The 14,638-nt window shown below is 34.3% G+C and overlaps 1 protein-coding gene across 5 annotated transcripts in view; it reads left to right on the forward strand.

Moving 5' to 3' along the window:
• IBTK (inhibitor of Bruton tyrosine kinase) overlaps positions 1 to 14,638 on the forward strand; it is a 98,014-nt gene that overhangs the window by 26,841 nt on the left and 56,535 nt on the right. For 4 of the 5 annotated variants that reach the window (XR_005022210.1, XM_036872025.1, XM_036872028.1 and 1 more), the window contains exons 10-16: positions 1,500 to 1,677; positions 4,574 to 4,751; positions 5,969 to 6,568; positions 7,521 to 7,607; positions 8,770 to 8,852; positions 8,931 to 8,968; positions 9,403 to 9,499. Coding sequence is in view for 4 of the 5 variants with exons in the window: in XM_036872025.1 (XP_036727920.1) it covers positions 1,500 to 1,677; positions 4,574 to 4,751; positions 5,969 to 6,568; positions 7,521 to 7,607; positions 8,770 to 8,852; positions 8,931 to 8,968; positions 9,403 to 9,499 (1,261 nt within the window). In the remaining variant the exon portion in view is untranslated. The remainder of the gene's footprint in view (positions 1 to 1,499; positions 1,678 to 4,573; positions 4,752 to 5,968; positions 6,569 to 7,520; positions 7,608 to 8,769; positions 8,853 to 8,930; positions 8,969 to 9,402; positions 9,500 to 14,638) is intronic. The other variant, XM_036872026.1, reaches the window with a different exon arrangement.

Raw genomic sequence — 14,638 nt, forward strand, 5'->3', positions numbered from 1 at the left:
ATTTGGTTTTAAACAAATGTACACATTATATGTATGCAGAGATCATAACTATCATATAGAAAATGTAATGTATTTCTAGATCACTATATAAAGAATCTCTGGGACTTTCCTGGCGGTCCAGGGGTTAAGACTCCACACTCCCAGTGCAGGGGGCCCGGGTTCAGTCCCTGGTCAGGGAACTAAGATTCTGCATGCCGCACAGCGCAGCCAAAAAAAAAAAAAAAAAGACTCTCTTACCTCTTTTCATTTAAGTAAATAGAGTTCTAATTTTTATTCCTCTGATAAAATGGTCAATTAAAAAATAAGTATTATACGTTAGAAACACTGAAAAAATTTTACACTGTGACTGGAAAAACAGATTGCGTTCTGCTTTTTGTTTATACAATAAAAACATACAACAAGTGTTTTTTGAGATTTTATAAAGTGCTTTAAAAATTGACATTTTAGAAATTGAAGAATTAATCATAAAGCTCCACCTGCTGGTACATTACAGGCATAAATCTACTGTGGTTGATCATTTTATTTGAGGGAACTATATTTAAGAATTAGAGATCTAATTTGTACTAAAAGCAGGAAGTAGAGGCATGGAGTTGCATTTAAAAAGTTGAATATAAAAACATTTGACTTTGGGATTTATTTCATTTACATTAATAGGGATCTAGCTTGTTTATACACGTGGATATTTACTTCCTGTAAAATTAATTACTTTCCTATAAAAATGACAGCCAAGCTCTGACGGAATCAGTTAATCAATACAGTCTATTTTTGTGTACATAACTTTTGAGTGACCTTGGCAGATACCATTCTGTGCTTTAGGTTTCTTAATTATGAGGGGATTGAGCTTTTAAAGATCAGCAGTATTAATTGCTCAAATGAAATCATACTTGGAATACCAATCTGTGAAGCAGATAAAAGAGTTGCTGCTCTGGATAGAGCTGGATTGGGAAGCCCAGCACCCTGCCTCTCATCGTTCTCCATCCCTGAGCAGCAGCCCCTGAGCCATTTCTCAGGAACACTAAGGTTTGCAGAACCCCGTGGAAGCCATTGAATACTATGATTTTTCTGTCTCTAAGACTTTGTTTTACTTGAGTTATGCAGACATCTCCTTTTTTTCCCCCTTGAGAGTAAAGTTTGGATTTTCATAGGGTGGTTTACATTCTTGTAAATACTACACCAAGTCTGACATTCCAAGTTTTAGCATTAAGATTTTCGTTTTTCTTTCCATTGTATCTGTTTGCCCCAAACAAGTAACAGTGAAAATTACTTCTTAAGAGGAGTGTCTTTAAAGCATTTTTAACGCTTCATGTTAGCTTGATGTATTTTCTGAAAGACACACCATCTTGACTTTTATAGTGTTTATCTTTTACTATGAAAGAATGAACATTGAAACATACTAATCAGAGCTTTTATTTTTAGAGATAATATCTCTTGATTTCATTTTTTGGTTGTTCAGATGCTATATTGCTTTCTATTTCCACTGTAATTTGGTTTTATCTTAGGTATTTTGCTGGAGATCAGTCAACAGTTCTCTGAAGCAGTGTCGATGGGCCTATCCACGCCAAGTCTTCATTTCTGATATTGCTTTAAGTAGAAATGAAATTCTTTTTGTCACAAGAGATGGAGAGGGATTTAGAGGGAAATGGTTTGAAGAAAAAAGAAAGAGTTCTGAAAAGAAAGGTTAGTTCATATATGTGAATGGCATACCTTCAGCTAACGTTTAATTTTATAAGTATTTATCATTAGGTTTAACTGACAAGTGTTATTAGGTTTTACCCCTGTATCTCTTCTTTTGATTTTGGTTGTGTGTATGCAGGTAAACAAAGGGAATTCAATCCACTTAAGTCCGTAGTTTTCAACCTTTTAGTATGCCCTGAGGTCATGGCACATTCCCATCAGTAACAGGGGCACATTAGTCTGTAGCCTTGGCTCTAGGGGCAGGGATATATAAAGTTTAAAAAAAAAAAAAACTTCCCAGATGGATTTGAACCATCTTCCAAGCTCCTTTTTTTTTCTCTCCCCAGACTGAGAATTGAGTGGCTTATGCTATGGGTTTTTTTGTTTTTGTTTTTTTACATGTTTGAATATATAAAATTAAACTTTTATAAAGTATCTTAGGACTTAGAGGAAAATTACAGGAAGAATAAGGTTTTTATGTTCACTGAGAATTTTAAAAAGTACAGGTTGTTTTATTAAACGATTGCTGAATAATTGGAGACAAGTTTTATTCATTCCTTGATGAATATAAAGGAGAGCTTTAATTAAGATGCTACCATTGAAAATAGAAGTCATTCATTACATTATATAGTTCATTCTTAATTATCTGATTATAAATTTACAAACTTGTGGGTTATTTAACATTGGTTTTTAACTTAGGTTAGCAGCTTTTTTCTTTCATCCGTAATTAGTAATCTGTTGCTTTTTTTTTTTTTTCCTTCCAGAAAAATTTGAATTCAGTTACCTCTTTACATCTCATTGCTCCCACCCTAGCCCAAATCATCACATGATCGACAGCAAAAAATAAGTTTTCTTATTTCCACTCTTGCTTCTTTTTATCTCTTCTCTTACCAGCGTGAGCTTTTAAGCTCTGATCCTAATATTCCTGTGTTTAAAAACTCTGATGGTTTCCTCACTTCCTGAACATGGCCTACAAGCCTCCTGCTCTGACCCTTGTCTGCATCTCTGAACTCCTCTTGAGTTCTCTCCCTCTCACTGACCACTCTTCAGACACACTGACCTTCAGGTATTCAGTCTTGTCCAGCTGTGATTAGTCCCTGCTCTGACCCTTGTCTGCATCTCTGAACTCCTCTTGAGTTCTCTCCCTCTCACTGACCACTCTTCACACACACTGACCTTCAGGTATTCAGTCTTGTCCAGCTGTGATTAGTCCCAGGGCCTTTCCTGATTTTTCACATCTCAGCTTAATTTTTACTTCATCAGAGATGTTTTCACTGATTCCTTAATCTAAACTTAGTAACCCTGTTTTACTTTTAATACTCCCTTTGTATTTTCATCATGCAGCTTATTTTTACTTGTTTTTATGTATTTATCTTTGTGATTAATTTTTCTAATGCTGGTCTCCTATCAGATTATAAGATGGCAAGGACCATGATATAAGGTCTGTATATCCTTATAGAGGAATCAAAGGTTCCTCTGTATTCCTTAGCATTCAGCATATTTCCTGACACATAGTAGTCCCTCATTAAGTCATCTGTTAAATAAATAAATCAGTTATTATATGCTAAAAGATATATAAAGAACATTTATAATTACTCAGGAAGTTATAAACATATTCTTCAAAATTACAAAGCCACAAAGGAATGATTTTTGGATAGTTTATTGAGTTGTCATATTTTATTTCTTTATAGATTACACAAGTCTGTAAACATTTAAGGTATATTTACTATGTGCCGGATATAGGGCTAGGTTTTAATGATACAAAAATATATGACAGGCCCCTGTTCTCAGACACTTAACGAGTTTGTAGGGGCAATAGACATGTATATAAATATTTGCAGTTCATGGAGACAAATACTAATGTGCACATGATAAGTTTTTTGAGAGCATAGAAATTAGAATAACTGATTGTCAGGGGAAGATTAGTAAAGCTCTGTGAGGCTGAAATAGAGTGAATTTTTGAGAGAGTAACCAGAATGCACGTTCGACTTGTAAGTGTTGGAAGTCCTCAGAATTGTGTCTTAGTCATATTTAGTGGTCTAAAACTGAATTCTGATCTCATGCTCATGCATCTGCTTTTCAGTGTTTCTAAGTAAATGGTTATCTTTCACACCCCATATTCACTCACCCTCTACATCCCATTGGTCACCAAGTTTTGTCACTTCCATTTCAAATATTTTTGAAATCTTCACTTTCTCTAGTTTCATTGCTACAACCTCAGTCTATAGTGTTCATTCTTTTTCTGGACTCTTAGTTTCTTAAATGATCTCTTTGTCTTTATGTTTATTTACTTTAAACATTTTTCATACTACAGTCAGAATCATTTCTTTGCATGCACATTTCATATTTTTTTTAAATAGCCTTGATCTGACTTCTAATGATAAAATCATTTGTTTAATGTCTGTCTTCTCTGCTACATTGTGTACTTCAAGATGGTAGGGACATGCCTATCTTATAGGTTCACTACTGTATTACTAGGGATACACTGTAAAGCACTTTATCGCAGTAGCACAGTGTGGTCACTCAGATATTTGCTGAATAAATGGAAGGAAGGGGGAGAAGAAGGGAGGGAGCAAATAAAATTTTTAATGGAAACTGAGGAATTTTAGAAGGTCGTATAATATTGTATTTGCCTTTTAGACAGCTTTGGTTGCAGTGTGGAGGATAATATCATGAATAATTGAGAATTGACCCACCAAAATTTCCTTTATAAGGCAACCAATATATAGGGTGTAAATTATGTTGAAGAGAGAGAAGATGTAGTTCTTCAGAAGGACTTAATACAGACAAAAGATACTTCCATATTCTCCTAATTGTTTTTCTGTTCTATTTTCTCCTAAATCATTTTAACAGTTTCAATAGAGCCTTGATTAATTGAAGTTTATTTTTTTCTTTTTAGCAGAGATTTTATCGAACCTTCATAATTCCTCACCAGATGTGTCTTGTGTCTCTGATATAAATAGTGCATATGAAAGAATTCGACTTGAGAAACTTACTTTTGCCCATAGAGCTGTTAGTGTCAGCACAGATCCAAGTGGATGCAACTTTGCAATCTTGCAGTCAGATCCTAAAACAAGGTACTCTTGTATGTATTAAATTTCATTTTTAGAAGGAACAGTCACTGGGTTTTCTGTTTTCAATAGCTCTTGGAACAAATTTAATTGAAGAGCTGTTGTCAAGTCTTGTAGAGACTTCAGACATATGGATACAGTCATGTTACCAGGTTAACTCAGGGGTGGAACTTGTTATATTGGAAATGTTGAATGTTCCTTTTAGTTTGTAAACTGATATTTATTGAAAATATTGAAGATAATGTGTACATATACGCACAAAATTGATTCATATCTTTAGTACTTTGTGATGTACTCTAGGTTCTCAGATTCTGAGAAATAGATTATAAATATTTGTTACGTAGGTTATAAAAATTTCTGACCCTTGAATACAATGAGAAATGACAAAGGAAGAGGTAGTATAGAGTCATCTGGTGGGCATTGTGAATCTCAGTGCAAATCTTCTGTCACATTAGTACAGAGATGACAGGTTAAGATAAATATCAAGGGTCTTATTGAAGAGGGAAAAAGTCCTAGAGACAGGGTTATCATTCCTCCTGCTTTGCCCAGGTCAGTCCCATATTTAGCACTGAACATCTATTCTCCTGGGAAACCCCTCAGTCCCAGGCTGACCAGGGGGGTTGGTCACCCTACCTAGAAGGGCAAAATGTAGATTGGGAAGGTAGGATTGCATGCTTACAGTACTGAAAGAACCAGAGTTGTGGACTGATGTATGTCTGTGTGTGTATTCATCTTTACTTCCTTAAGTTTCTAACCTATTCTGGGATCTGGGACCTGAAGTATTTACTCGTTTTTCTGTATTTGTTTTTCTCCACTTGTGAAATAAAAGGATATAAAAGAGGAAAAAGTTGAAAACTGTACTCTACTCTTTTTGAATGTTTTTAGTGATACTTTTAATCATTTAAAAAATTTCTGTGAAACAGTCGTTCAAATTTATATTCTAGTGTTTCCTCGTAGAAAGAAAACACTGCTTTCAAAGGAACACTTAATTCTTGTCATTTTAGTTTAGGGGAAAAAATACGTAAAGGAATAGAAAATATTTAAAGGGTGATACAGTATCAAAGACTGTGAGCAATATCCTTATGTTACTGGAAATGCTAAATTTAAAATTTTCTAAGTTTAATAAATAAAAAAGAAATTATACTTTAAAAGGAGAATTGGCTAGGGATGCTTTCTTTTTTTCATTTTCTGGAAAGTAAAAATAATTTTTGTTTCATTTCTAGCCTTTATGAAATTCCAGCTGTGTCCTCATCATCCTTTTTTGAAGAGTTTGGCAAACTGTTGAGGGAAACGGATGAAATGGACAACATCCATGACGTGACATTTCAAGTTGGCAATAGAATCTTCCCTGCACATAAATATATTTTGGCAGTGCGTTCTGACTTTTTCCAGAAATTGTTTCTTTCAGATGGTACTACTTTAGACTTTATAGATGTTTACCGGAAAGATGAAGATTCTGCAGGGTGCCATCTCTTTGTGGTAGAGAAGGTTCATCCTGACTTGTTTGAATACCTTTTACAATTTATATACACAGATACTTGTGACTTTTTAACTCATGGGTTCAAACCAAGAATCAATTTAAACAAAAAACCAGAAGAATATCAGAGCACTCCGAATTGTCATTTGAATAAAATGAATTCCCATGAAGATAATCAGAAGTCAGCATTTGAAGTTTACAAAAGTAATCAAGCTCATACAATTAGTGAAAAGCAGAAAAGCAAAAACAAATCTTCCAAAAAAGTAAAAAGTGTTGGGGAAGATGATCCTGTAAAAATGTTGCAAAATGTTGCAAAGAAATTTGGTTTCAGTAATTTGAGTAGTAGGTATGACTCCTCCTTGATATCTGTTCATGTACCTCATTATGTCCTCCTTTTAGAAATTCTTTGTTGTTTTTTTTTTGTTTTTTTGTTTTTTTGCTTTGATTTACTGCTGCTACTGTTCTTGCTTCTGTTCTTGGACCTGCTTCTCCTCCTCCTCCCCTCCCTTCCCCCCATTCCCTCCTCATCTTCCTTCTCTTATTTTCTCTTTCCCTCAGTCTCCGTCTCCATGTCCTTTTCTCTCTAACTCCCCTTTAGTTTTTGGATTTGTATCTTTCTTTTCATGGACCTGTTTCTCCATTTTCTGCGAAAGCTATCTCTGGGATTCCCTGGATTAAAACATTAAAGATAGGAAGGCTGTTAGTGGGTTTGAACTCTCAGTGGTGTTTGTATAACAGGGATCTGGAGTGGCAGACAGTGTGGTATTCTGGAAAGAGTACTGTCTTTGGAGTTAGAAAGAACTATACATGCCTCTTAGCTCTATGACTAGCTAGGGCAAATTTCTTATTTCCTTGAACCTCAGTTTCTCAGTATATAAAAGGGGAGGGATAATATTGACCTAATATTGTTGGTGTAGTTTGGTCATACAGCATGTATAAAGTGCCTAATACAGTATTTGTCATCTTATAAACCAGATTTTTTGGAATTCTCTGTTTTTAAGGTATTTATATTGCCTGTGGCAGTATAACCTTAGTTGTGGGGCAGGAGCAAGGGAGGGGAGTATATCATGTTTTCTAATTGAAAACAGTGAAGGGCTTTATGCATAATGATGTTTAATGTATTTTGAATATTAAGTATGATATTTCTTTATCACAGAGTGGGGGTTAGTTGAGATACTCTTCCAGGTGATACAGATTATATAGTTATGTTCAGATGTGGGCTAATTTGTTGGATTTTTGTTGTTGTTCGTTTTGGTAGGGGAGTATATTCACCAGTTGTTAATTTTTACCCTTGATAGGTTGGATGGAGTCCGATTTGAGAATGAAGAAATTAATGTCATTGCCAAGAAAACTGGTAATAAACCAAAGCTAAGTCAGAGAAAATGGTAAGTTAGGAAATGAAGATAAACTTTTCATCCCTAGATTTTGGGACCTAAGTGTGGAAATAGAGCTCTTTTTACTCATATGTGAAGCAAAATGTGTATGTGGATACCATCTTACCTTTATTAGTCTTCTTTATTTCTGGAAATGTTGGAGAGCTGTTGAGGCAAATGGATGAAGTATTAACTGCTCAATAAGACATTGATACAGTTCATTTTTTTCTGATTACTTTCTAATGAAGAAAGGAATTAAAAAATTTTTTTGGCCTGAATTTTGTATTTTTTTATAAGTAAGTAATGATGTTAACCCAAAATAATTATGCCTCGTCAGCATTATGAAGATTATTTCCTTTAGTATAATCTTTTTCTATAATAGATATACTATTCTAAATATGTTTATTATTAAAAGTTTTTGTTTTTAGGTATGTGTACTTGGTAGGTGAAAAGTCTTGGAGAAAAAAAACTGTGGCGGTATCTAGACTGTGCTTAGCACAGAATAGGTTGTACAAATAAGTGAATTAAAGGCCTTTGACTATGATGTTACTTATTACACCGGGCCTGTATTGAAAAAGGAAAATAAAAAGCAAGACTTTTTTGAATATTTATCTGTATTCAGTTCCCTTTACAAATATTATCTTTTTTTTTTTTTTTTTTTTAAATTTTTTTTTTTTAATTTATTTTATTTATGGCTGTGTTGGGTCTTCGTTTCTGTGCGAGGGCTTTCTCCAGTTGTGGCAAGCGGGGGCCACTCTTCATTGCGGTGCGCGGGCCTCTCGCTATCGTGGCCTCTCTTGTTGCGGAGCACAGGCTCCAGACGCGCAGGCTCAGCAATTGTGGCTCACGGGCCCAGCCGCTCCGCGGCATGTGGGATCTTCCCAGACCAGGGCTCGAACCCGTGTCCCCTGCATTGGCAGGCGGATTCTCAACCACTGCGCCACCAGGGAAGCCCTACAAATATTATCTTTATTGTAAGGCCTTATTATCTTCCCTAAAGTGGAAGGAGATGAAGTACTTTATATGTATACTCTCAAGTTGTATATTCTTTGCCACCTTTAATTAGGAGAAAATCAAACGTTAAAACAAATCCTATAATGGATTTTCTTATTTTTTATTTGCTAAATATGTAAAGAAATTGCTCTTCAATTAAACTTTTTTTTTTTTTTTTCAGTTCTTATTTATGTGATGTGACCATGAAATCAGTGGATGGAAAGGAATTTCCTTGTCATAAATGCGTTCTTTGTGCTAGACTTGGTAGGTACACTTTTGTTAGTTGCTGATTTTTTGTTTTGGTATTGTTTCACTATTCTTACTCAATTTTTTTTCTTTCAGAATATTTTCATAGTATGCTGAGTAGCTCATGGATTGAGGTAAGATTTAAATAGAACACATAGGCTGGTAGTTATACTTTATACTTTTGGGAAATTATATGCTAAAGAAATTAAAAAATATTTTAACTCAGTTTTTGCTTTGTATTCAACTATATTTATGCATAAGCCTGCTGGAAAATAGCAACATTCCAAAATGAAAATTGTTGCACAAAAGTTCCTTAAATAAATTCTTCATTATTATTTGGACTTGTATTTGGAATACCAGTTTGTTTCTTTTTTTCTCAATTTTTCTTGATTCTTTTTCATGTTACAAGGCATTTTAAAATTAAATGTATCTCATTTTAGCTTTGCGTTTTATAAATGTTATGTTGTTTTGCATTTGATGTGATTCCTGTTAAAAGTTTTTCATACCAGTAACCTCAGTCAGATTGTAGTAGTATTTTGTAGTTTAATTATTTTACTCTTTTATTTAGGCTTCCAGTTGTGCAGCTCTGGAAATGCCAATACATTCTGACATACTGAAAGTTATTTTGGACTACCTCTATACTGATGAAGCTGTGGTGATAAAAGGTATTAATAAGAGTTAAGACATTTCAGATATTTAAGATATAGTTAAAAATGATAAAAATCACGTGAATCTTAATTTCTACTCTAATTGAAATAAGCCATCAACAGAGGCTTAAATTTAAAATAAGCAGTAGGGATGATTACTAGTAGTAAAGAATGGAAAAGAAAATTTTCATTACCTATGTGAATATATAAGACTTATTAATATTGGTTGAGATTAGATTTAACATTTCCATACCCAGCTACTTATATGATTAAATGAGGACTTGACAGCAGGGAGTATAGCTTTGACAGTCTACAAAAGTTCTTTCTTGCCTATTTTTCCCCTGTGCGAACATACCTGAAGTAAAATAAATAGACTAATAATTGAACCGAAATTTATAAAGACAGTTCATTTGTATACTTTGTCAGGCAACACACCCATGTTTTATTTACCAGGTGTCTTTAGTCATAGAGTGGTATGCTTCTGTGTTCTGTTGTATGTTGATACCACATTTTCTTTATCCATTTGTCGATGGACATTTAGGCTGTTTCTATATTTTAACTGTTGTGAATAATGCTGCAGTGAACTTGGAAATGCAGGTATATCTTCAAGATCCTGATTTCAGTTCCTTTGGCTAAATACTCAGAAGTGGGATTGCTGTATCATATGGTAGTTCTATTTTTAATTTCTTGAGGAACCTCCATACTGTTCTCCATAGTGGCTGCACCAATTTACACTCCCACCAACAGTGCACAAGGGTTCCCTTTTCTCCCCATCTTCATCAACACCTGTTATCTTGGTTTTTTTTGATAATAGCCTTCCTAACAGGTATAAGGTGACATCTCACTGTGGTTTTGATTTTCATTTCCCTGATAAATAATGACGTTGAGCACCTTCTCTTTTACCTGTTGGCCATTTGTATGTCTTATTTGGACAAATGTCTATTAAGGTCTTTTGCCTGTTAAAAAAATTTTTTTTTATGTTTCTTTTTAAAAAATTTTTATATTGTATTGGACTATAGTTGATTTACAGTGTTGCAGGTTGTTTCAGGTGTACAGCAAAGTGAATCAGTTATACATATACATGTATCTATTCTTTTTCAAATTCTTTTCCCATTTAGGTTATTACAGAATATTGAGCAGAGTTCCCTGTGCTATATGTAGGTCCTTGTTTGTTATCTATTTTAAATATAGTAGTGTGTATATGTTAATCCTAAACTCCCAATTTATCCGTTGGCACACCTTTCCCCTTTGGTAACCATAAGTTTATTTTCTAAGTCTGTAATTTTTTTTGTTTGTTTTGCTATTGTATTTTTAGGAGTTCCTTATATATTCTGGATATTAATCTCTTATCAGTTATGGTTTGCAAATATTTTCTCCCATTCCAAAGTTGCCTTTTTATTTTTTTGACTGCTTTGCTGTGCTTTTGGTTTCATGTAATACCACTTGTTTATTTTTGCTTTTGTTACATGTGGTTTGGTGTCACATCTAAAAAATCATTGCTAAGACCAATGTCTGGGAGCTTTTCCCCTTTTTTCTTCTAGGAGTTTTATAGTTTCAGGTTTTAGATTCAAGTCTTTAATCCACTTTGAGTTGATTTTTGTGTATGGTGTAAGATGTGGGTCCAATTTCATTGTTTTGCATGTGGATATTAAGTTTTTCTAATACCCTTTATTGAAGAGACTGTCTTTTCCCCATTTTGTATTCTTGACACCCTTGTCAAAGATTAATTGGCTGTATATATGAGGGTTTATTTCTGGGCTCTGTATTCTGTCTCATTGGTCTACATGTCTGTTTTTATGGCAGTACGTTATAGTGTTGATTACTGAAGCTTTGTAATAGGATTTGGAAATCAGGAAATGTGATGCCTCCAGCTTTGTTGTACTTTTTCAATAGTGCTTTGGCTATTTACGGTCTTTTATGGTTCCGTATGAATTTTAGGATTACTTTTTCTACTTCTGTGAAAGATGCCGTTGGAATTTATATAGGATTTCATTGAATATGTAGATTGCTTTGGGTAGAATGGGCATTTTAACAATATCAGTTCTTCCAGTCCATGAACATGGGCTATCTTTCCATTTATTTGTACCTTCTTTAATTTCTTGTCTCAGTGTTTCATAGTTTTTGGTGTGCAGATCTTTCACCTCCTTGGTTCAGTTTATTCCTAAGTCTTTTATTCTTTGTGATGCGATTGTGCATGGGATTGTTTCCTTAATTTCTCTTTCTGTTAGCTCATTGTTAGCATATAGAAATGCAACAGGTTTTTGTGTATTGATTTTGTACCCTGCAACTTTATTCTTTCATTATTTTTAATAGTATTTTGGTGGCGTCTTCAGGGTTTTCTATGTATACTGTCATGTCATCTGCAAACAATGACAGTTTACTTCTTCTTTTTCAATTTGGATTCCTTCTATTTCTTGTCTCATTGCTGTGGCTAGGACTTGCAATACTGTGTTGAATAAAAGTGGCGAGGGTGTGCATCCTTGTCTTGTTCCTGATCTTAGGTGAAAGCTTTCAGGTTTTTACTGTTGAATATGATGTTAGCTTTAGGCTTGTCATATATGGCCTTTATTTTGTTGAGGTACATTCCTTATATACCTAATTTCTTGAGAGTTTTTATTATGAATGTATGTTGAATTTTGTCATATTCATTTTCTGCAGCTATTGAGAGGATCGTATGATTTTTAGCCTATGTTCTGTTAACGTGGTGTATCGTGTTTATTGATTGGCACATGTTGAACTATCCTTGCATCACAGGCGTAAATCCCACTCGATCATGGTGTATGATCCTTTTAATATGCTGTTTAATTTGGTTTACAGGTATTTTATTGAGGATATTTATATGTATGTTAATCAGGGATATTGTTCTGTACTTTTCTTTTCTTGTAGTGAACTTGTCTCCCTTTGGTATCAGGATAATGCTGGCCTCATAAAATGAGTTTGGAAGTTTTCCCTCCTATTCAATTTTTGAGATGAGTTTAAGAAGGATTGAGGTTAATGTTTCTTTAAATATTTGGTAGAATTCACCTGTGAAGCTTTCTAGTTTTGGGCTTTACTTATTTTGGAGACTTCTAATTATTGATTCAGTCTCCTTACTGTGTTATTGGTCTGTTCAGATTTACTATTTCTTCATGATTCAGTTTTGGTATGTTTCTAGGAACTGATCCATTTCTTCTAGATTATCCAATTCATTAGCATATAGTTCACAGTAGTCTCTTATGATCGTTTGTATTTCTGCGATATCACTGGTAATGTTTCCTCTTTCATTTACAATTATTTATTTGAGTCTTCTTTTTTCTTAGTCTACAGGGGTGTGTTAATTTTGTTTATCTTTTCAAATAACCAACTCTTAGTTTAATTGGTCCTTTCTATTGTTTTACTAGTGTCTGGTTCATTGATTCCTGCTCTATCTATATTATTTCCTTTCTTCTAACTTTGGGCTCTGTTTTTCCTTTTTATAGTTCTTTGTTGTGTAAAAACCTTAAGGTTGTTCTTTTGTGATCTTTCTTTTTAAGGCATTTATCAGTATAAACGTGTTTCTTAGAACTTCTTTTGTTTAATCCTATAAGTTTTTTGTTTTTTGTTTTTTTAATTTTTATTTATTTTTGGCTGTGTTGGGTCTTCGTTTCTGTGCGAGGGCTTCTCTAGTTGTGGCAAGCAGGGGCCACTCTTCATCGCGGTGCGCGGGCCTCTCACTATTGCGGCCTCTCTTGTTGCGGAGCACAGGCTCCAGACGCGCAGGCTCAGTAATTGTGGCTCACGAGCCCAGCTGCTCCGCGGCATGTGGGATCTTCCCAGACCAGAGCTCGAACCCGTGTCCCCTGCATTGGCAGGCAGATTCTCAACCACTGCGCCACCAGGGAAGCCCCCCTATAAGTTTTGATATGTTGTGTTTCCCATTTTCCTTCATCTCAAGATATTATTTTGCTTTCTCTTTGATTTCTTCTTTGACATATTGGTTGTTCAGGACTGTATTGTTTAATTTCCACATATTTGTGAATTTTCCAGTTTTCCTCCTGTTTTTCTGACTTTATACCATTGTGGTTGGTAGAGAAGATACTTAGTATGATTTCAGTCTTCTTAAATTGTTAAGACTTGTTTTGTGGCCTCACATATCGTCTATTTTGTAGAATGTTTTGCGTACACTTGAGAAGAATGTGTATTTTGCTCTTGTTGGATGGAATGTTCTCTATATGTCTGTTAGGGCCTTTTGGCGGGTATTGTTGGTCAGGTCTGCTGTTTCCTTATTGGTTTTCTGTGTGGATTATCTATTCCTATTGATATGGAGTATTGAAGTCCTCTACTGTTGTATTGATGTCTGTTTCTGCCTTCAGCTCTTTTACTGTTTCCTTTATATATTTAGGTGCTTCAATGCTGTATGTCTATTACAATTGTTATATCTTATTGGTGTATTGACCCCTTTATCATTATATACTGACATCTTTGTCTCATGTGACTGTTTTTGACTTAAAGCCCATTTTGTGTGATACAAGTATGCCCACCCCCCGTTACCATTTGCATTGAGTATATGTTTTCATCCTGTCACTTTCAGCCTATGTGTGTCCTTAAAGGTAAAATAATTTTCTTGTAGGCAGCATATAGTTGTACCTTGTTTTTTAATCTATTCAACTACTTTGCTTTTGATTGGAGAATTTAATCCATTTACATTTAAAGTAATTATTGGTAAGTAAGGATGTACTTCTGGAATTTTGTCAGTTGTCTTCTGACTGTTTTGCAGTTCCTTTGTTCCCTTCTTCCTCTTGTGCTGTCTTCCTTTGTAATTTAATGATTTTTTGGTAGTGGTATGCTTTGATTCCTTTCTCTTTACCTTTTGTGTTTCTACTGTAGTTTTTCGCTTTGTGGTTACCATGAAGCTTACATGTAATAATATTTTATAATTATAACAGTCTGTTTTAAAATAACCACAACTTTTTTTCTTTTTCTTTTTTTTAAATTGATGTTTAGTTGAATTACAATATTAGTTTCAGGTGTACAGCATAGTGGCTGAATATTTTTATTGATTATACTCCATTTAAAGTTGTTACAAAATAATGTCTGTATTTCTGTGTGCTGTACACTATATATATCCTTGTTGCTTATTTATTTTATACATAGTAGTTTCTAACTCTTAATCCCATAAACCTATCTTGCCCCTCCCCC

Source organism: Balaenoptera musculus, chromosome 12, assembly GCF_009873245.2.
Source record: "Balaenoptera musculus isolate JJ_BM4_2016_0621 chromosome 12, mBalMus1.pri.v3, whole genome shotgun sequence".
NCBI lineage: Eukaryota > Metazoa > Chordata > Mammalia > Artiodactyla > Balaenopteridae > Balaenoptera > Balaenoptera musculus.